This window comes from Bubalus bubalis, chromosome X, assembly GCF_019923935.1.
Source record: "Bubalus bubalis isolate 160015118507 breed Murrah chromosome X, NDDB_SH_1, whole genome shotgun sequence".
Lineage (NCBI taxonomy): Eukaryota > Metazoa > Chordata > Mammalia > Artiodactyla > Bovidae > Bubalus > Bubalus bubalis.
Window position 1 is genome coordinate 12,364,559 of NC_059181.1, and position 24,731 is coordinate 12,389,289.

At 38.1% G+C, this 24,731-nt stretch overlaps 1 protein-coding gene across 1 annotated transcript in view; it reads right to left on the reverse strand.

Annotated features, from left to right (window-relative positions):
• The window catches only part of SCML2 (Scm polycomb group protein like 2), a 98,725-nt gene that overhangs the window by 34,076 nt on the left and 39,918 nt on the right, over nucleotides 1-24,731 (reverse strand). The window contains exon 7 of the mRNA XM_006041957.3: nucleotides 18,207-18,450. Coding sequence (XP_006042019.1) covers nucleotides 18,207-18,450 — 244 coding nt within the window. The remainder of the gene's footprint in view (nucleotides 1-18,206; nucleotides 18,451-24,731) is intronic.

Sequence of the window (24,731 nt, forward strand, 5' to 3'; positions counted from 1 at the left end):
GACTGCAGCACACCAGGCTTCCCTGCCCATCACCAACTCCCAGAGCTTGCTCAAACTCATGTCCACATCCTCTGTCGTCCCCTTCTCCTCCTGCCTTCAATCTTTCCCAGCATCAGGGTATTTTCCAATGAGTCAGCTCTTTACATCATTTTATTATAAGCTACATTAAGGGCAAAACTCTAAACAAATACTCAAATGTTTATTCAGAAACTTTCTGATAGAACTGATACACCTTGAATTTTTTACAGCCTTAATTTTATGCACCTCTGTTATTTCTAACCCACCATAACATAGAGAAATGAAAAGTGCTGCTTTATGTGGTATTTACTCAACACACAGTCATATAAAGAGGAAAAAAATTGGGAAAGATGTCTGAAAAACTATAAAATCTTAATTTTAAAATTTAGAGAGGTGAAGCACAAGTTATAGAAACCACATAGTCCTCTGGTTACCTGAACAAAGAGCAAAAGCAGCCATAATTCATGGTTTTGGTTTTTAAAAAATGAGAATGAGATGGGGGTGGAGAGTAAAGCTACTTCTTGTCCACACATAAAAGCTTTGAAATACTTCTCAAAAAACTAACTTTGAAAAAGAATATATATGTGTGTGTGTGTGTGTGTGTGTGTGTATACTGGCTGTACAGTAGAAATTAACACAACATTATAAATCAACTATACTTCAGTAAAATTTTTTTAAAAGATTAACTTTTAAATAGTTCCAAAGGAAAATGTTACAAAGGGCAAAATAAGACAATAATGTAAAATGACTAATTATGTATTTTAAAGGATCATAAGTTTAGATTTTAAAACCCACTCCCTTAAAATTTTAATTAAAAAACTAAACTATATACATGTGTGTGTGTTAGGGGAAGCACACTAACTGAAACTGTCCACCCTGGCCAGGCACCATAATAACCATTTGCATGAGCTGTTTTACAACAGGAAGTCCTGTTCAAGAACACGGAACTAATAAGCCACCACCAACCAGAAGAGTCTGGAAAAGGTCAAAAGGAGACACCACATGTCCAACCATCTCCCAGAATCCTTCTCACTGGCATCCATCTTGGCTGAACAAGGCATGCACCACCAGGAAGGACTCTGAGTCAGAATGACTGGCTAAAGACAACCCCGAAACTAATCCCATCACCATAAAACCAGAGACTGTGAGCCACATGGCAGAGCAGTTCTCCTGGGTTCCCTTACCATACTGCTCTCCTCCTGGGCACCTTTTACCAATAAAATCACTTGCCTTGTCAGCATATGTGTCTCCTTGGACAATTCATTTCCAAGTGTTAGACAGGAGCCCAGTTTCAGGCCCTGGAGGGGTCCCCTTTCCTGCAACATGTGCATACACACGACATAAAATAAACCATCATTCAAAGAAGCAGCTAGTGCCCAAGATAATATTTAAAACTTATTTTTCACTTTAATCTTAAGAAAAACATTCTTATTCATACAATTTATGTCTGAATTACCAACAAAGAAAATCTAATATGCCAGTTCTAGCAATTATTCACAATCAGAAATGTTTCACAAAATTGTGAATGAAATGACATGTTACCACTGAGTTCCACTTGGAAATTAAAGTTGTTTCCGTGAGAGGCAGGGAGTGGGGGACCCAAATAAACTGAACGATTTGATCAAGAAAAGAGTTAAAATGATCACTGACAGCATACTGTGCCATTATACAGGAATGCTTGGCTACATCTTTCTGATTCCAGGTTTTCCCCTGCTCCACATTTCCCTTCAGACCAGAGGAATTCTTCTATACCCTTGGGATCCAGAAACTTTATACTCTAAGCATCTGGAAGCTTGCTGCCCTCTTTCCTGGTCTGTATGGCTACAAATGCTTAAAGAATTAGACTACATGATGACATTTCACACCAGTGTGGGTCATTAATTTATAATCAATGAGGCATAAATCTGAAGCTAATAAAATTAGTTCATTAATGTTTCAGAAATTATACAAAGTTAAAGTTTAATTTATATAGTTAAAGAGTATTTAAGTACTTTTAAAGTCAGGTAGAATGGTTTGTATTTATAAAACAAAAAACTTTGAATATCTCACAATATTAGAAAAATTAACACTGAATCAAATTTTTAAAAAGAATCCTGTTTCTGAGTTTCCCCAATTTCTCAGAACACTAAAAACCTACATTTACTGTGTTTATAAAACAAAATAGCAACATATTTGTTTACAAAATTTTCCAAATAAAGACAAGAAAAAGAAGGTTTAAAAAAAAATACATAGCCTTTAAAATAATGATTGACCCAGCTCTGATTCAAAGTTGCTAGATTCCAAGTCTTATTCTTCATATATTAAACACTTGGACTTTAATGAAATGACTGGCTATAAATTCCAATAAGTGTATATGCTGGAAACAAAAGGAGGGCAATATGAAAAGAAACCAATAGTTAACCAACAGTTTACAGGGCATTCCTAAATTTATATCATTTATTTAGAAGAGAACTAAGATATAAGATACAAAAGGAAGGGGGAAAACCAAAACAGAGAACAGCAAAATCAAATAAATTTTGCAAGAAAAAATCTACAATGGACTTTGTTTTAGTTTACTTGATTCAGCCTTAAGTTGCCAAGGACACAGCAGCACACACTTCCTTCCTCTTTCTCACCAAATGCCCCGTTCAGGTCTCTAGAATAAATCTGATGAGCTGTGACACCACCAAATAGAAGTAAAGGGCTTTGAAAGTAAAGGGTGAGAGTTGTTAACAAGAGCCAACAAAGGAAAATTTAAATAAACAAGAAGGGGAAAAGCCACTCAGCTTGCTTTATTTTTTTATTGAAAGCATGTTTCTCAGAGGATTTCTATACCAGTGATAGGCCTGATAAGAACTTAGCTCGTTCTGATTATAGAAGTGTTAACACCAGGGGAAAAAGTTAGAAAAAGTTTTAAGGTAAGTTAAACCTTATTACTATTCTTGAAAAGAAAAGCAGTAAAGCTTAAATAAGGTTTTTAATGCAAAGTCAAATAAAGTAGCACTCATGGAAGCTTCACTATATTTAAGAAATTATGCAACTGAATTGTCTTTGCATGCATGTTAAGTAACTTCAGTCCTATCCAACTCTTTGTGAGTCCATGGACTATAGCCTGCCAGGCTCCTCTGTCCATGGGATTCTCCAGCCAAGAATACTGGAGTGGGTTGCCATTTCCTCCTCCAGGGGAATCTTCCTTACCCAGGGATAGAACCTGCAGCTCCTGCATCACAGGCGGATTCTTTACCATTTGAGCCAACAGGGAAGCCTGAATTGTCTTTACTCATTAATTATTTGAAAAGGTTTTATGTGCTATAGTCTTAAAAAAAAATGGAAAAGCAATTAAAAAAAGGTTGAAAAAAATTCCAAACTGTTTGAGAAATATTCAAAACAAATAAAAAAATACAGATTTTTAAAAATTCATGAAATTCTACTAATTTAATATCATTTGTCCCTTTTGAAATTATTTAACTATGCCCCTTAAGTTATTTAACATTCAAGTCATTAAGTTTAATATTTCTGTACATTCTCTTAAAAGACCATCAGTTCAGTTCAGTCGCTCAGTCGTGTCCGACTCTTTGCGACCCCATGAATTGCAGCACGCCAGGCCTCCCTGTCCATCACCAATTCCCAGAGTTCACTCAAACTCACGTCCATCAAGTCGGTGATGCCATCCAGCCATCTCATTCTCTGTCGTCCCCTTTTCCTCCTCCCCCCAATCCCTCCCAGCATCAGAATCTTTTCCAATGAGTCAACTCTTCGCATGAGGTGGCCAAAGTACTGGAGTTTCAACTTTAGTATCATTCCTTCCAAAGAACACCCAGGACTGATCTCCTTTAGAATGGACTGGTTGGATCTCCTTGCAGTCCAAAGGACTCTCAAGAGTCTTCAACACCACAGTTCAAAAGCATCAATTCTTCGGTGCTCAGCTTTCTTCACAGTCCAACTCTCACATCCATACGTGACTACTGGAAAAACCATAGCCTTGACTAGACAGACCTTTGTTGGCAAAGTAATGTCTCTGCTTTTCAATATGCTATCTAGGTTGGTCATAACTTTCCTTCCAAGGAGTAAGCATCTTTTAATTTCATGACATTAAAAAGCAAATGACTGACGAAAAGGTTTTATTTTTATGACAAAGGGTTGATTATGTGCAACAAATGAAGCCCGCAAATCCACAAGGAAAGGAACAATAAGAAAAAAGTGGGAAAAGGTAATTAGCAAGAAAATTATGACCCAGAGGGATGGAATGGGGAGGGAGGAGGGTTCATTCATTTTGATATTTGGCAAAACTAATACAATTATGTAAAGTTTAAAAATAAAATAAAATTTAAAAAATGAATAAATAAAATACATGGAAACAAAAAGATTCAACCTCACTAGTAATCTAAGAAATAAAAAATTTTAAAATAACATTTTTTAAATTAGGAAAAATAAGATGATAATGCCCAAAGTTGACCAGAGAAGGAAAAAACATTTTCACCCACCACTGAGGGGAATGGATGTGAGTATACCTTTCTGAATGACAATTTGTCAGCCTTAGAAACATACCCTCTGACTCAGCAAACTTATTCTACGTAGATAATTAGAGAAGTGTGCAAAGATATATTCTTCGTATCATCTAATTTAATAACATAAATGTGTAAAAAGCCTAAATTAAAACAAAACAGAAGTTTGGATAAATAAATTATGGTACAGCCACATGATGGAGCACAAAACAAGTAAAATTGAAATTGAGGAATGTACTTCACATGGTAATACAGTCACAAGATATAATGAAAAAAGTAGACAAAAGAGTGGAGTATGCAGTATAATCTCTTTTCAAACTGAAACCATGAATTAATTTAGACACAAATGCAACATACCAATACATTCTGGTTTAAACAACAACAAAGCCACAGATAAAAGTCCCCATTACCACCCTTTCCAGAAATAATCACTATTACAAATTTGTATAGCCTTTCAAAAAAAAAAAAAAAAAACAAATTTGTATAGCCTTTCAGATATGTTCTATGTATTTATTTACATATATCTATAGTTTCTAGTGGGCATTCATGACTGGCCTGCTGTCCCCAGTCTATCCCTGGGTTGGGAGGATCCCCTGGAGAAGAAAATGGCAACCCACTCCAGAACCCTTGCCTGGAGAATCCCATGGACAGAGGAGCCTGGTAGGCTACAGTCCATGGGGTCGCAAAGAGTTGGACATGACTGAGAAACTTCAATTTCACATAGTTAAATATAGGAATACATACTTATTTTAACTTAATGGTATTATATTGTATGTATAGGGAGGTTGTTCTTTTCAATAAATACATCTTGGAGAGTTTTCTTTCTTAGTAAACAGGAACAGTCTCATTCTTCTAAATTCTTCTATATGATTTTTAAGAATAAATACACTATAACAACGTTTTTCTACTGCTTTGCTGTGTCTGTATTCTTAAGCTATATGTGCAAAAAAAATTTTTTTAAAGCATTATGAAGCCAAATACAGATAAAACTGTTTGCCATGATTATCTCAGTATACTTTTCTCATTGTTCTGCTTTAAGCATTTATTACTTTTTCTATTAGAGAAAAATAATATTAAAAATAATGAAAAATAATTTTAAAACATTTTGCTTTCAAGGATGTATCACATTAGGATTTCCATGATGATCCAATGGTTAAGAATCCACCTGACAATGCAGGGGACACCAGTTCAATCCCTGGTCCGGGAAGATTTCACAGGCCACGGGGCAACTAAGCCCGTGTGCCACAGCTACTCAGTCTGTACTCTAGAGCCTGCAAGCCGCAGCTACTGAGCTCAGGCTCTGCAACTACTGAAGCCCACAAGCCACCACTACTGAAGCCTGCATGCCATGGAACCCAAGTTTTACAAAAAGAAAAGCCACCACAATGAGAAGCTCATGCACCACAATAAGAGAATAGCCCTGCTCACTGCAACTAGAGAAAACCGGCACAGCAACAAAGACCCAGCAGAGCCAAAAATAAATAAATAAAAAGAATATATCACATTATGTCTAAGAAATGATACTTCTATATTATAGCTGCCATTTAATGAATGACATATTGGCTAAAGTAAATGTTTTCTCTACTCAAAAACAGAGTATTTCAGCTTGTGTAAGTATAGTACTAACATTATTAATCTATCTGCAATTAATAAGCAATGCTTGAAAAAAATAAAAATGAATCATACATGCAATGTCTCTGAATATCAATTAACAACTTTTAACCATACTCTTCCCACAATCCTAAGGTTCTTGCGGGAACATCCGTGAATCTTTACATATCAGAATGTGGCACCAGGGGGCATATCTTTGTTTCTATTCTACTGCTTCCAAATACTATTTTGGCACAGGTTGGATTGTGTATGAAAGTCACTCAGTCATGTCTGACTCTTTGTAACCCCATGGACTGTAGCCCACCAGGCAACTCCATTCATGGGATTTTCCAGACAACAATACTGGAGTGGGTTGCCATTTCAATTTGCAGGGGATCTTCCCGACCCAGGGACCAAACTCAGGTCTCCCCCACTGCAGGCAGACTCTACCATCTGAGCCACCAGAGAAGCCAGGTTGGATTATTTGTATTCAAAAGTAGTTATAAATGAAACCACAAAGCTACAGTAATCAAAACAGCAATGGTATTGGCACAAAACCAGACATACACATCAATGAAACAGAACAGAGAGCCTACGGTCAATTAATCTCTGACAAAGAAGGCAAGAACAAACAATGCAGAAAAAAATAATCTTTTCAACAAGTTGTGCTGGGGAAGCCAGACAGCTACATGTAAACCAATGAAATTAGAACACTTCCTCACACAATATACAAAAATGAACTAAAAATGGTTAAAAGACTAAAAAACACATGACACCATAAAACTCACAGAAGAGAATATAGGCAAAGCATTCTCTGATATTAATTGCAGCCATATTTTCTTAGATAAGTCTCCCAAAGCAAAAGAAATAAAGAGAAAAAAAATAAACAAATGGGACCTAATCAAATTTAAAAGCTTCTGTACAGCAAATGTAACCATCAACAAAATTAAAAGAAAACCTATAGAATGAGAGAAAATATTTGCAAATGATATTTGCAAACCACCAACAAGGGGTTAAGATCCAAAACACACAAAGAACTCATACAACTGAACATCAAACAAATCAAAACATCAAAAACAGCAAACAAACCAATCAAAAAATTGGAATATGAGAAAACTCATACAGACATTTCTCCAAAGAAGACACACAGTTGGCCAACAGGCATGTGAAAAGATGCTGAAAATCACTAATTATCAGAAAAATAAAAATAAAAGCCACAACGAGTTATTATCTCACACTAGTCAGAATGGCTATCATCAAAAACTCTACAAATAATAATCAAGCATCTTCTCCGACCACAATGCTATGAGACTAGGTATCAATTATAAGAAAAAAACTGTAAGAAACACAAACATACAGAGATTAAACAATATGTTCATAAATACCAATAGATTACTGAAGAAATCAAAAGGGAAATCAAAAAATCTCTAGAAACAAATGACAATGAAAACACAACAACTCAAAACCCGTGGCATGCAGCAAAAGCAGTTCTAAAAGGGAAGTTTATAGCAATACAGTCCTACCTCAAGAAACAAGAAAAACACTGAACAGACAACTTAACGTTACACCTAAAACAACTGGAAAAAGAACCAAAAAACCTCCAAAATTAGTAGAAGGCAAGAAATCATAAAGATCAGAGCAGAAATAAATGAAAAAGAAATGGAAGAAACAATACTAAAGATAATAAAACTAAAAGTTGGTTCTTTGAGAAGATAAACAAAATTGGCAAACCTCTAACCAGACTCATCAAGAAAAAAAAAAAAAAGAAGAATCAAATCAACAAAATTAGAAATGAAAAAGGAGAGGTTACAACAGACAATGCAGAAATACAAAGGATTATAAAAGACTATTATGAACAACTATATGGCAATAAAATGGATAACCTGGAAGAAATGGACAGATTCTTAGAAAAGTTCAATCTTCCAAGACTGAACCAGAAAGAAATAGAAATTATGAGCAACCCAATCACAAGCACTGAAATTGAAGCTGTGATCAAAAACCTCCCAAAAAACAAAAGCCCAGGACCAGATGGCTTCACAGGAGAATTCTATCAAACATTTAGAGAAGAGCTAATGCCTATCCTTCTAAAACTCTTTCAAAAATGTGCTGAGGAAGGAACATGTCCAAACTCATTCTACAAGGCCACCATCATCCTGATACCAAAACCAGACAAAGACAACACAAAAAAAGAAAACTACAGGACAATATCACTGATGAACAGATGCAAAAAACCTCAACAAAATTTTAGCAAACAGAATTCAGCAACGCATCAAAAAGCTCATACACCATGATCAAGTTGAGTTTATTCCAGGGATGCCAAGGATTCTTCAATATATGCAAATCAATCAATGTGATACACCATATTAACAAATATAAAAATATAAAAATCACATGATAATCTCAATAGATGCAGAAAAAGCCTTTGACAAAATTCAGCACCCATTTATGATTAAAACTCTTCAAAAAATGAGCATAGAAGGAACCTACCTCAATATAGTAAAGGCTACATATGATAAGCCTACAACAAACATTATTCTCAATGGTGAAAAACTGAAAGCATTTCCCCAAAGATCAGAAACAAGACAAGGATGTCCACTTTCACCACTACTACTCAACATAGTTCTGAAAGTCCTAGCCACAGCAATCAGAGAAGAAAAAGAAATAAAAGGAATCCAGATCAGAAAAGAAGTAAAGCTCTCACTGTTTGCAGATGACATGATACTGTACATAGGAAACCCTAAAGACAGTATCAGAAAATTCCTAGAGCTAATCAGTGAATTTAAGCAAAGTTGCAGGATACAAAATCAATACACAGAAATCACCTGTATTTCTATATATAGTAACAATGAAAAATCAGAAAGAGAAAAATTGAGGAATCAATCCCATTCACCATTGCAGCAAAAAGAATTAAATATCTAAGGAATAAACTTACCTAAGGAATCAGTCCCATTCACCATTGCAGCAAAAAGAATTAAGTATCTAGGAATAAACTTACCTTACAGTTCAGACAAAAGAACTGTACACTGAAAATTATAAGACACTAATGAAAGAAATCAAAGATAACATAAACAGATGGAGGGATATTCCATGTTCCTAGGTAGGAAGAATCAATATTGTGAAAATAACCATACTACCAAATGCAATCTACAGATTCAATGCAATCCTTATCAAATTACCAATGGCATTTTCACAGAACTAGAACAAAAAGTTTCTCAATTCATATGGAAACACAAAAGACTCCGAAGAGCCAAAGCAGTCTTGAGAAAGAAGAATGGAGCTGGAGGAATCAACCTTCCTGACTTCAGGTTATACTACAAAGCTACAGTCATCAACACAGTACAGTACTGGCACAAAAACAGAAATATAGACCAATGGAACAAGATAGAAAGCCCGAAATAAACCCATGCACCTATGGGTACCTTATTTTTGACAAAGGAGGCAAGACTATACAATGGGGCAAAGACACCTTCTTCAATAAATGGTGCTGGGAAAACTGGACAGCTACACGTAAAAGAATGAAATTAGAACACTTCCTAACACCATGCACAAAGATAAACTGAAAATGGATTAAAGATCTAAATGGAAGACCAGAAACTATAAAAGTCTTAGAGGAAAACATAGGCAGAACACTTGATGGCGTAAATCAAAGCAAGATCCTCTATGACTCACTTCCTACAATAACAGAAATTAAAAAAAAGTAAACAAGTGGACCTGATTAAACCTAAAAGCTTTTGCACAGCAAAAGCAACTATAAGCAAGGTGAAAAGACAACCCTCAGAATCGGAGAAAATAATAGCAAATGAAACAACTGACGAAGGATTAATTTCCAAAATATACAAGCAGCGCATACAACTCAATACCAGAAAAGCAAACAACCCAAACAAAAACTGTGGAAAAGACCTAAACAGATATTTCTCCAAAGAAGACATACAGATGGCTAACAAACACATGAAAAGATGCTCAAAATGGCTCATTACTCAGTTCAATTCAGTTCAGTCGCTCAGTCATGTCCAAATCTTTGCGACCCCATGAATTGCAGCACGCCAGGCCTCCCTCTCCATCACCATCTCCCGGAGTTCACTCAAACTCACATCCATCAAGTTGGTGATGCCATCCAGCCATCTCATCCTCTGTCGTCCCCTTCTCCTCCTGCCCCCAATCCCTCCCAGCATCACAGTCTTTTCCAATGAGTCAACTCTTCGCATGAGGTGGCCAAAGTACTAGAGTTTCAGCTTTAGCACCATTCCTTCCAAAGAACACCCAGGGCTATCTCCTTTAGAATGGACTGGTTGGATCTCCTTGCAGTCCAAGGGACTCTTAAGAGGCTTCTCCAACACCACAGTTCAAAAGCATCAATTCTTCAGCACTCAGCTTTCTTCACAGTCCAACTTTTGCATCCATACATGACCACTGGAAAAACCATAGTCTTGACTAGCTGGACCTTTGTTGGCAAAGTAATGTCTCTGCTTTTAAATACGCTATCTAGGTTGGTCATAACTTTCCTTCCAAGGAGTAAGCATCTTTTAATTTCATGGCTTCAGTCACCATCTGCCGTGATTTTGGAGCCCAAAAAAATAAAGTCTGACACTGTTTCCACTGTTTCCCCATCTATTTCCCATGAAGTGATGGGACCGGATGCCATGATCTTCATTTTCTGAATGTTGAGCTTTAAGCCAACTTTTTCACTCTCCACTTTCACTTTCATCAAGAGGCTTATTAGTTCCTCTTCACTTTCTGCCATAAGGGTGGTGTCATCTGCATATCTGAGGTTATTGATATTTCTCCTGGCAATCTTGATTCCAGCTTATGCTTCTTCCAGCCCAGCGTTTCTCATGATGTACTCTGCAGAGAAGTTAAATAAGCAGGGTGACAATATACAGCCTTGACGTACTCCTTTTCCTATTTGGAACCAGTCTGTTGTTCCATGTCCAGTTCTAACTGTTGCTTCCTGACCTGCATATAGGTTTCTCAAGAGGCAGGTCAGGTGGTCTGGTATTCCCATCTCTTCCAGGATTTTCCAGTTTATTGTGATCCATGCAGTCAAAGGCTTTGGCATACTCAATAAAGCAGAAATAGATGTTTTTCTGGAACTCTCTTGCTTTTTCCATGATCCAGAAGATGCTGGCAATTTGATCTCTGGTTCCTCTGCCTTTTTTACAACGAGCTTGAACATCTGGAAGTTCACGGTTCACGTATTGCTGAAGCCTGGCTTGGAGAATTTTGAGCATTAGTTTACCAGCGTGTGAGATGAGTGCAATTGTGCGGAAGTTCGAGCATTCTTTGGCATTGCCTTTCTTTGGGATTGGAATGAAAACTGACCTTTTCCAGTCCTGTGGCCCCTGATGAGTTTTCCAAATTTGCTGGCATATTGAGTGCAGCACCTCACGGCATCATCTTTCAGGATTTGAAAGAGCTCCACTGGAATTCCATCACCTCCACTAGCTTTGTTCGTAGTGATGCTTTCTAAGGCCCACTTGACTTCACATTCCAGGATGTCTGGCTCTAGGTCAGTGATCACACCATCGTGATTATCTGGGTCGTGAAGATCTTTTTTGTACAATTCTTCGTGTATTCTTGCCACCTCTTCTTAATATCTTCTGCTTCTGTTAGGTTCATACCATTTCTATCCTTTATCGAGCCCATCTTTGCATGAAATGTTCGCTTGGTATTTCTAATTTTCTTGAAGAGATCTGTAGTCTTTCCCATTCTGTTTTCCTCTCTTTCTTTGCATTGATCGCTGAGGAAGGCTTTCTTATCTCTCCTTGCTATTCTTTGGAACTCTGCATTCAGATGCTTATATCTTTCCTTTTCTCCTTTGCTTTTCACTTCTCTTCTTTTCACAGCTATTTGTAAGGCCTCCCCAGACAGCCATTTTGCTTTTTTGCATTTCTTCTCCATGGGAATGGTCTTGATCCCTGTCTCCTATACAATGTCATGAACCTCAGTCCATAGTTCATCAGGCACTCTATCTATCAGATCTAGTCCCTTAAATCTATTTCTCACTTCCACTGTATAATCATAAGGGATTTGATTTAGGTCATACCTGAATGGGTCTAGTGGTTTTGCCCACTTTCTTCAATTTAAGTCTGAATTTGGCAATAAGGAGTTTATAATCTGAGCCACAGTCAGCTCCAGGTCTTATTTTTGCTGACTATATAGAGCTTCTCCATCTTTGGCTGTAAAGAATATAATCAATCTGATTTTGGTCTTGACCATCTGGTGATGTTCATGTGTAGAGTCTTCTCTTGTGTTGTTGGAAGAGGGTGTTTGCTATGACCAGTGCATTCTCTTGGCAAAATTCTATTAGACTTTGCCCTGCTTCATTCTGTTTTCCAAGGCCAAATTTACCTGTTACTCCAGGTGTTTCTTGACTTGCTACTTTTGCATTCCAGTCCTCTATAATGAAAAGGACATCTTTTTTGGGTGTTAGTTCTAAAGGGTCTTGTAGGTCTTCATAGAACCATTCAACTTCAGCTTCTTCAGTGTTACTGGTTGGGGCATAGACTTGGATTACTGTAATATTGAATGGTATGCCTTGGAAACAAAGAGAGATCATTCTGTCGTTTTTTAGATTGCATCCAAGCACTGCATTTCAGACTCTTTTGGCTCATTACTAGAGAAATGCAAATCAAAACTACTATGAGATATCACCTCACACCAGTCAGAAAGGCCATCATCAAAAAGTCTACAAACAATAAATGCTGGAAAGGGTGTGGAGAAAAGAGAACCCTCTTGCACTGTTGTTGGGAATGTAAATTGATACAGTCACTATGGAGGATGGCATGGAGATATCTTTAATAACTAAGAATAAAACCACCATGCTGCTGCTGCTAAGTTGCTTCAGTTGTGTCCGATTCTGTGCGACCCCATAGACGGCAGCCCACCAGGCTCCGCCGTCCCTGGGATTCTCCAGGCAAGAACACTGGAGTGGGTTGCCATTTCCTTCTCCAATGCTTGAAAGTGAAAAGTGAAAGTGAAGTTGCTCAGTCGTGTCTGACCCCTAGTGACCCCATGGACTGCAGCCCACCAGGCCCCTGCATCCATGGGATTTTCCAGGCAAGAGTACTGGAGTGGGACGAAAACCACCATATGACCCAGCAATCCCACTCCTAGGCATATACCCTGAGGAGACCAAAATTTAAAAAGACACATGTATCCCATTGTTCATTGCAGCACTATTTACAATAGCTAGAACTTGGAAGCAATCTGGATGTCAACTGACAAGATGAATGGATAAAGAAATTGTGGTACAAATACACAATGGAATATTACTCAGCCATAATAAGGAATGCATTTGAGTCCATTCTAATGAGATGGATGAATCTAGAACCTATTATACAGAGTGCAGTAAGTCAGAAAGAGAAAGATAAATACCATATTCTAATGCATATATATGGAATCTAGAAAAATGATACTGAAGAATTTATTTGCAGGGCAGCAATGGAGAAACAGACATAGAGAACAGACTTATGTACATGGGGAGAGGGGAGGAGAGGGTGAGATGTATGGAAAGAGTAACGTGGAAACTTACATTACCATATTTTAAATAGATAGCTATTTTAAAAAATAGGGAATTTGCTGTATGGCTCAGGAAACTCAAACAGGGGCTCTGTATCAACCTAGAGGGGTGGGATAGTGAGGGAGATGGGAGGGAGGTTTAAAAGGGAGGGGATATATGTATACCTATAGCTGATTCATGTTGAGGTTTGACAGAAAACAATAAAATTCTGTAAAGCAATCATCCTTCAATAAAAAAGTAAATTTTTAAAAAAGTAAATTTAAAGCTGTAAAAAAAAGTAAAATTCTACCAGGAAAACACACACACACACAAAGTCTACAAATAATAAATGCTGGAGAGGGTGTGGAGAAAGGGGACTCGTCCTACACTATTGATGAGAATACAGATTGGCGCAGTCACTATGGAAAACAGTAAGGAGGTTCCTTTAAAAACTGAAAATAACCATATGATCCAGAAATCTCACTCTTGGCTATACATCCAGAAAAGATAAAAACGCTAATTTGAAAAAATACATGCAACCCAGTGTTCACAGAAGCATTATTTATAATAGCGAAGACATGGAAACAATCCAAATGCCCATCAACAGACAACTGGTTTAAGAAGATGTAGTGTGTGTATGTCAGAGAAGGCAATGGCACCCCACTCCAGTGTTCTTGCCTGGAGAATCCCAGGGACGGGGGAGCCTGGTGGGCTGCCATCTATGGGGTTGCACAGAGTCGGATACGACTGAAGCGACTTAGCAGCAGCAGCACTGTGTGTGTGTGTGTTTATATGAAGTGAAGTGAAAGTCGTTCAGTTATGTCCAACTCTTTGCGACCCCATGAACTATACAGTCCATGAAATTCTCCAGGCCAGAATACTGGAGTGGGTAGCCTTTCCCTTCTCTAGGGGATCTTCCCAATCAGGGATTGAACCCAGGTCTCCCACATTGCAGGGTGACTCACCAGCTGAGCCACAAGGGAAGCCCAAGAATACTGGAGTGGGTAGCCTATCCTTTCTCCAGCAGATCTTCGCAACCCAGGAATCGAACCGGGGTCTCCTGCATTGCAAGTGGATTTATCACCAACTGAGCTATCAGGGAAGCATATATATACACACACACACACACACGCACACACACACACACACACAGTTTATAGGATTACAAAAATACATAATTAAAATATACAACAGTAATAACATGAATTTGAGGGGCATAAATGGGTAGAATATTCTGTTTCCTTTATTGTTTTGATGCAGAATAAAGATATTAATTTCAGACTTCCTTTAAAAAAACATGTTAAAATTCCTAGAGTATTATAAAAACAGAAAATATAGTGTATAACTTCCAAACAAGAGGGGAACAAATGGAATAAGAAAAAATAATCCAAGGATAAGAAAAGAAACTAGAACATGGAAAAGGCAAGACAAATAAAAAGCATAAAATAAGATGGCATATTGAAAACTCAATATATTTGTGATTACAATAAATATAAATAGATTAAAAGCTCCAGTTAATGGAGAAGGAAATGGCAACCCACTCCAGTATTATTGCCTGGAAAAGTCCATGGACAGAGGAGCCTGGCGGGCTGCAGTCCATGGGGTTACATGACTGAGCATGTGTGCATGAGGGTGGAGGGTGACAGGTTGGTAGCAATAAACTGGTAGAACTAAAAAAAAAAAAAAAAGCTCCAGTTAAAAAAACAGACTAGCCGACTGGCAATTAAAATCCAACTATCTGCAAGAAACGCATTTCTTTAGGACAGATAAAAGTTGAACATTATAAAGAGAGAGAATTATGTCACATTTGATAGTGGTGAATACTTATTTACTTAAAATCTTTTTCTCTTGGAATCAATCCAACGAATCTTCTGCTGCTGCTGCTAAGTCGATTCAGTCATGTCCGACTCTGTGTGACCCCATAGACGGCAGCCCACCAGGCTCCGCCGTCCCTGGGATTCTCCAGGCAAGAACACTGGAGTGGGTTGCCATTTCCTTCTCCAATGCATGAAAGTGAAAAGTGAAGGTGAAGTCGCTCAGCCGTGTCCAACTCTTAGTGACCCCATGGACTGCACTGCAGCCTACCAGGCTCCTCCGTCCATGGGATTTTCCAGGCAAGAGTACTGGAGTGGGCTGCCATTTCCTTCTCCAACGAATCTCCTACATTTATATATATTGTTTCTCAGTGTCCTAAATTGAATTCTATCATCTACCCATCTTTTAGTCTTGTGCTTCTCAAAGTTTGGGCTTCAAACCATGTGCAATGGAAGAACCTGTGCCCCACTCCAGACTTACTAATTCAGAACACCAACTCATGAGTATCAGGGTATCAGCCTTTTAACAAGGTCCCCCAGTTGATTTAAGTATAAGAACTATTGATTTAAATGTTGACCCACAAGGTTCTGTTGGTCCTCATCTACCTTCTGTTACACATGCACCAAAAATCACACCCAAAACTTCTACCAGTTATTGTTATTAACAGGATGTGTAAGCTGCCTTACCTCCATAATCCCCACCCCTGCCAATAACTATAATCCCACCTGACACAAAGAATATTTATTTGAATGAACCTGATGATTCTTAAAGCCACTTTGTCAACCAAGACCTAACTTGTAGGCATCATATCTGCATGTGCATCAATCTAATAGACATGTCCACCTGGACGTCCTAAATTACCCTGAATCTATCAGTTAGGATTAAATTCAGCTAACAGTAACAGAAAAGCCTAAAATAGTGGTTTATATAACACAGAAGTTTATTTCTTTCAAATAACAGTCTGGAACAGGTTAGTATAAAAATTCTGCTCCACAAAGTTCTCAGAGAGTCTGGCTCCTTTCTGCTTTCCACTTCAAAATGCCTAGAATATGGTTCCCATTTTATAGTTCAAGATAGAGCTCCATCCAAAACCACCACATTTCTAACAACAGAACAGAAGCAAAAAAGGAGAAGGGTACATTCACCTCTCTGTAACACACTATCTGTGCTTTTTTCCCACTGACAAGGATTTAAGTGTCAAGACCATAACTAACTGCTAAAGCTAGAAATCTAGTATTTACGTTAGGCAGCCAAACTGTTACTAAGGGGAGAAAAAGGGGGGAGACCAAATACTGAATGACAATAGCATTCTTGACTACACCTTCCGAAGTTACCATGTCCCAACTTGAACTCATCAGTTTGCAGAACATACTGTGCAATTTCACACCTTTGTGATGTCTTTATCTCCTACCTTTATCTCCATTCTGCCTGGCAAACTCCTTCTCCTCTCTTAATACTTCCATCATGCATCTTTTTGTGAAGCGTTCCTTTACCCACCTTTACCGCCAGCCTAAACAAACCAGATGTCTTTCGGCCACCTTGGTATCTAGCATATATCTCTATTTTTACACTGTTAACTTTGTATTGTATCTTTTTAAAAGTCTGTCCCTCCATTCATCCCTCTCCCAGTAGAAGGTGAACTTCTTGAGGGCAGAGACTATGCCTTATTTTAGTATCATATACAGATACATAAATCTGTATCATACTAACTTGTACAAAAATCAACCATTAACATCTGTTACCTAAAATTATGACAGCAGGGAATGGGTAAAAAGAGGTACCTAATAAAAAGAACATCATGGTATGTAGTACTGTAGAATAAAGGGATGTCTTAAAATTCCAAATTACATAAGATTCTACTAGCAGTTACAAGAAGATTATGGTTATATGAGCATATAACTCATACTTAAGTACTGCCTTCCTCCACACACGTTACCTATTCATTTCCTACACTCATCTTTCTTTTCTTTCTGGTATAAATTAATATAGTGGGGAAAATCTTAAGTAGATTTATATTTGATTCCACTAATAAGTTCACATTTAACTTGGATCAAATGATTGGTTTCTGTGCTTAGACTCCAGTTAAATCTCAGCAGTTATTTCATCACAGAAGACTGGGTTAGGTATGTCTATGTCCTTGGAAGAGTCAACCAAGGAGCTTCAATATTTTGATGTCTTTTTTCTGAAAGAAAATATCTAGGCTAGATAACACAGTATTCAACTTAGGAAGCACAGCATTACAACTGATAAACACTTGACTGAAGTAACATACTAAATAATATACTAGTTTATGATGGCTTTCATAGTCAAAAATTTTTAACATGCATAAGTAAAATCTTTATAGAAGTGAAATCTTAACACTATCAAAGCACCAATTTAACTTGAAAAATCAACCAAAATCATGTAAAACATGTATAACAATTGCTATGCCCAACCTTGAAAAAAAATCTTCAAGATATTAACAATGGAATGCCATGTGTAATTTTAAATAGGATATCAACTATAAACGTAGCTAAGCACCCCAAAATGCTTACAGCAGCAAAGCTTCAATGGTGTAAATGTGGCCTGCAGCTTTGCCCATACTGGCCAGTGTGGTCTATCAATTCAGACCATTATGTTGTGCTGACCCTCAAGAATCCTAATTATAATCTTTTACCTCGAGTTCTCTAACCTGAACAGTGTCCTCACTGTTCTGCCTGCTGTTCCTCAGTTGGGCATGAAGTCCTACCCTCAATGTCAACAGCAGTTAAATCTAACTTCAATAAAATAAAAGAACATGTATTAGTTAGTTATTATCTTACCATTACTTCCTAGTGGTTGTAATATATCTCCTGTCAGGTTACACCACCCAACTGGGAAAATATCTCGACAATCATACTTGCACCAATAATTGAAAGCTCCGCTCCAGCCATCAAATGTGATATAAACTTCATCTCCTTTAACATTTCCAATAGTTGCAGGGCAGATCAGATAAGGGTTCTTTCTGTCTACAGCTTCAAGTTTCATCCCCACTTTAAAATTATTTAGAGGTGGCTTTGGTGGTTCCTACCAAAATATTAAAAAAAAAAAAGTTTTCATTGTTAAGATGTATTAAGAAGCATTTGCTCAACTGTATTCTTACAATCTTCAGCAACCAAAAATTAAGCTTCATGTTTATCAATGAAATACAGGAAGAGACAGTTCTCACAGATCCCTTTGAAACTCTGCTCTACAATATCTCACTTACTCTAGAGCATAGTCAAGAACCTAGAAGAAAACAAAACCAGCCTGATGGTCATTTATTCATTCAAGAAATATGTATTACATACTATGTACCAGGAATTTACCATTCATAGGTGAACAAAAATGTCAGATCCCTGTTCTTGTAGACATTACATTCCAATAGTGGTGGTAGCAGTGGTTGGGAGGCCAGACAGGATGAAGGGGAGGAAGCAATAACAAGAAATTTTAAGAGGGAGTCAAACAAACCTAAAAATATGTAAATTATAGAGTAATTTGAAAGATAAGTCCAAAGAGAAGGAATAGCAACAGATAATATCTAAAAAGAAACTCAAAATATAAAATGTAGATACAAGAACATCAAAGTCACAGTCTGGGGTTATTTATGATATGCAATCCAGAAACAAATATTTAAAAGCATTCCTTCATTACAAAAAGCTAAAGCATACAAATGCTAACAGGATTCTTAGACCAAGGGCTACATTAAAAGCAACATCTTCTTTTTTTCCACTCTGCTTTTTATCCCAGTAAATGGCACCATCAGCAACCCAGTTACCCAAGTCAGAAACCTGCAAATGGCCCTAGACCTGTGGTTCGCAGCGTGACTAAACATTAGAATTTCCTGGGGCCACACTGCCAGAGATATTGATTAAACTGGTCTGACATGGGGCACATTTTAATTGCCCAGATGATTCTACTGTGCATCCAAGGCTGAGAACCACTACCCTATACGCATCCTTTCCCCCTAACACTCACATTCAGAGACTACAACCTGCCAATTCTACCCCCTAAATCTCTAGAATAACAACATTAAAAGTTAATTTTCTCTTCATTAAGACTTCCAGAAATCAGAAAATAAATATTAGGGAACACATTATAAAAAGGTTAACCTTCAATTTCCTCTATTTCTTTGCATTGTTCATTTAATAATTCTTTATTTCTCCCTGCTCTTCTCTGGAACTCTGCATTCAGTTGGGTGTTATCTTCCCCTTTCTCCTTTGCCTTTCCCTTCTCTTTTTCTCAGCTATTTGTAGGGCTTCCTCAAACAACCATTTTGCCTTCTTGCATTTCTTTTCCTTTGGGATGGCAAAGCAGACACATCACTTTGCTGACAAAGATCCATATAGTCAAAGCTAGTTTTTCCAATAGTCATGTACAGCTGTAAGAGTTGGACTATAAAGAAGGCTGAGTGCCAAAGAATTGATACTTTCGAACTGTGGTAATGGAGAAGACTCTTGGGAGTCTCTTGGGCAGCAAGAAGATCAAATCAGTCAATCCTAAAGGAAATCAACCCTGAATATTCTTTGGAAGGACTGATGCTGAAGCTCCAATACTCTGGCCACCTGATGCGAAGAACCGACTCACTGGAAAAGACCCTCATGCTGGGAAAGATGGAGGGCAGAAGGAGACGGGAGCAACAGAGGATGAGATGGTTGGATGGCACCGACTCAATGGACATGAGTTTGAGCAAACTCTGGGAGATAGTGAAGGACAGGGAAGCCTGGTGTGCTGCAGTCCGTAGGGGCGCAAAGAGTCAGACACAACTTAGTGACTGAACAAAAACAACCACCTTCAATTGTTGAGCATATGCACAGTTTAAATATTCTCTATATATTCATTTAATTCTCACAACAGTCCTATGAAGCCAGTGCAGCTATTATACCCATCTTGCAAGATGATAAAACTAATGTACAATGGCCTAAGACTACACCATAAGTATCAGAGCTCGATTTTAAGTCTAAGTAGCCAACTTTCTGGAACACTCTACACCCCAACATCTGCCAAGCCAATTCCAACTCTTCCACACCTCAAAGCCCAGTTCTCCTGGTCTCTATAAAGCTTCCCTGAACAATGCTTGCTATTCCGAGGCCCACCAAAGTAGCACTCTTGCCTTTCAATTGTGAAACTATTAAAATATGTTCACTCTTCTGAGATCTTTTTCATATTGTTATTTCCAGCACAGTACTCAATGGCAAGCATTTTTTAAATGAATGAACCAAAGAATCACCTGGAGAACAGTAAACAAGCTCTGAACTACCTCTTTCAACAAGATATAATTTTTAAAACCTATCTGGTAGATGGGTTCCTTTTAAAAATGTCCCCTTTAAACCCATCTCATCATCCCATGCTTTCTCTGATCCCTTAGTCGTGTCTGACTCTTTGTGACCCTATGGACTGTAGCCCACCAGGCTCTTCCATCCATGGAATTCTCCAGGCAAGAATACTGGAGTGGGTAGCCATTCCCTTCTCCAAGGATCATCCTGATCCAAGGATCAAACCCGGGTCTTGTGCATTGCAGGCAGATTCTTTACCATCTGAGCCACCAGGGAAACCCCTATTTCTTCTAAATTTCATGAATAACCTATCAAATTTTCTTACACAAATAAGTATTAATAGAGCTCTAGAAGAAAACAAATTTTAATTTGTTTCATAACAAATTAACTCTTTTTTCATAACACAGTAAATGAAAGGGCTTTATCACAAAACAACCAACCTCCTTCCAGATTTAGATAATTTGCAAAATGGTTCCCTCTACTGTCAACAAAAAGTAATGATACAAAAGTTGCTTTGCTGCTAAGTCACTTCAGCCGTGTCTGACTCTATGCAACTCCATAGACGGCAGCCCACCAGGCTCCTCTGTCCCTGGGATTCTCCAGGCAAGAATACTGGAGTGGGTTGCGATTTCCTTCTCCAATGCATGAAAAGCGAAAAGTGAAAGTGAAGTCACTCAGTCGTGTCCGACCCTTAGCGACCCCATGGACTGCAGCCTACCAAGCTACTCCGTCCATGGGATTCTCCAGGCAAGAGTACTGGAGTGGGTTGTCATTGCCCTTTCCATGTCCTATTTGTATGGAAATACAAAAAACCTCTAGTAGCCAAAGCAATCTTGAGAAAGAAGAATGGAACTGGAGGAATCAACCTGCCTGACTTCAGGCTATACTACAAAGCTACAGTCATCAAGACAGCATGGTACTGGCACAAAGACAGAAATATAGATGAATGGAACAAAATGGAAAGCCCAGAGATAGATTCACACACCTAAGGACACCTTATATTTGACAAAGGAGGCAAGAATATACAATGGAGAAAAGTTAATCTCTTTAACAAGTGGTGCTGGGAAAACTGGTCAACCACCTGTAAAAGAATGAAACTAGAACACTTTCTAACACCATATACAAAAATAAACTCAAAATGGATTAAAGATCTAAATGTAAGAGCAGAAACTATAAAACTCCTATAAGAAAACATAGGCAAAACACTCCCTAACATGAATCACAGCAGGATCCTCTATGACCCACCTCCCAGAGTAATGAAAATAAAAGCAAAAATAAACAAATGGGACCTAATTAAACTTAAAAGCTTTTGCACAACGAAGGAAACTATAAGCAAGGTGAAAAGACAGCCTTAAGATATGTTTTAAAAGAATATAGTTTGTCATTATCCATCCTTGAATGACTTCCTAAACACAAAGATACAATCTGCAAAAGCAAAAGCTTAAATAAAAAGGGATCATTCTCTTTTCTTACTGTAAGAAAATGATTCTGTTCTAAAAGGTGGCTAGCAAAGAATGGCCTTTTAACCTCCCTTTTGCTTACCTACAGTATGGTTCTTCTTACAGGCTATTTTCCCCTACATCCCACTGATTGAAGCCAGTCTTAGCATTATCTGCATTACCCTTCTGCCTGAAATATTTTTACCCTTGTAGTCTCAAGGTTCATTCTCTCCCTTTCTTCACATCTTCACTCAAATGGCACCTTCTCAGCAAGACATTCCTTGCCAAACTATCTAAAATGTCACCCCTTTGTTCTCCTTAGCATATACAACTATCAAGCATAATACAATGCATTTATTATGACTTACTATAAATTTACTCAGCTAGAAGGTAAGCTCCATAAAGGAAGGAGTCTTTTATAGCAAAGTCTACAGCTATATTCCTGGAGTCTACCTCTGATCACAAACTCCTATCCTTAAATTTCTACTTCCTTACTTTTAATCAACTACTTCTTTGATTTCATCAAGAATTCTAGTCCTTTAACCTTCATTTATTCATTTACAAATATTTACTGAGTGCCTACTAAGTCCCAGACACTACTGAAGGTTCTTGATATATATTGGGTTGGCCAAAAAGTTCATTCAGGTTAACAGAAAAACCTGAACACCAACGAACTTTTTGGCCAACCCCATATTAGCTGGCAAAATAAACAAAAAAAACCCACCTGTGTACTGCTCACATGCTAGTAAAGAGAAAGATGAGGAACATAATAAGTAAAATATATTCTATGTTATAAACTATAAATGCTTTGCAGAAAGAGAGAGCAGAGTAAGGGAGATCCAGAAAGCAATGTAGGGGAGGGGTTGTGAGATTATAAATAGGACAATCAAGGCTTCCCTGGTGGCTCAGTGGCAAAGAATCCACCTGCCAATGCAAGAGACACGGGTTTGATCCCTGATTCGGGATAATCCTGCATGCTGTGGAACAACTGAGCCTATGCACCACAACTACTGAGGCTGCACTCTAGAGTCCGGGTGCCACAACTACAGAAGCCAGTGTGCCCTAGAGCCTGTGCTCTGCAACAAGAGAAACCACCACAATGAGAATCCTGCACACTGCAACTAGAGAGTAGCCCCTGCTCACCAAAACTAGAGTAAAGTCTGTGCAGCAACAAACATGCAGCATGCACAGCCGTAAGTAAATAAATAAAATTCTTTAAAAATAAATAAATAGGGAAATCAGGATGAGCCTCATCTGGAAGGTGACATGTGAACAGAAGCCTGAAGGAGATTATTAGCCAGTTATCTAGAGGAAGAGTGCTTTAGGCAGAGACAACAGCTAGGAACCAAGGCCCTAAAACAGAGACGTGTCTGAAATGTTCAAAGAACAAGGAAGCAGCGTGTGGCTAAAATGTAGTATGCAAGTAGGAGGGCAGTAGGAAACAAGGTCAGAGAGATAATAAGGGGTCATATCATGTAGAATTATGGAGGCCACTGTAAGAACTCTGGCTTTTACCCTGAGTAAATCAGGGAGCCCCTGGATGACTTTGAGGAGAGGAGTGATATAATCTCACTTATGTTTTAAAAGGAATATTCTGGCTGCTATGTTGACAACAGACTGTAAAGAGATCAATAAAGAGGTTACTCAGTAATCCAAGTGAGAGATAAGGGTAAGGGTTGTACCAGTCTGACAGCAATTGAGATGGCAAGAAGTAGTTGGAGTTCAAATATATTTTAAAGATAAAGGAAATGGGGTTTCCATATGGACTGGATGCAGTGTGCGACAGAAATAATCACCAAGGTTTTTGGCTTAAGCAAATGGAAAGACAGTTGCTATTCCTTGATATGGGAAAGGCTGCAAGTTGAGCAGTTTGATGTCTATTAGACACATCCCCAAGGAGGGATACTGAGTAGGTGGGCTGGATATAGAAGTCTGAGTTGGGAGCAAAAGGTCTGGACCAGAAATATAAATCTGAAAGGCATCTGCATATAAACTAAACTTAAAGTCAGGAATTAGATTAATCACCAAGGAATTAATGCAGATCAGTTTCTCAAACACGACACTATTGTCATTTGGGATCAGAACATTCTGTTGTGGGGGCTGTTCTGTACATTGTAGGATGTTTAGTAGTATCCCTGGTCTCTACTCACTAGATATAAGTAGCACCCCACACACACACACACAGTTGTGATAACCAAAAACATCCCCTTCATAAAGAACTACTGTATGAAGAAAAGGACGAAACACTCAACTTCTATCACACCCTTTCACATCCAGGTTACAGAGCATCACCATTTTCTTCTCTGTACCCCAAACCAACTTATCCCCTTGTCCTGGTTCTATTATCTCCAAACCTTAGTTCAGTATCACCCTCCACTTTACCTATTTACACTTAGCTGCTGAGCACTGCTGGAGAAAATTCCCACATGTGTATTACATGCAGTGCTACACATGTTTAGTCTTCGTCCTCAGGTGAACCCTCCAAAATACTGTCATATGTCCCTAGGTCGATCCCCCTCCCCATCCCATATGGCAGCTATTCCAAACCTTTATCATTTGCCTTAAGACCAATGTTTCCTCATTAAATGTTTATTATTTTATTTGTTAAATGACT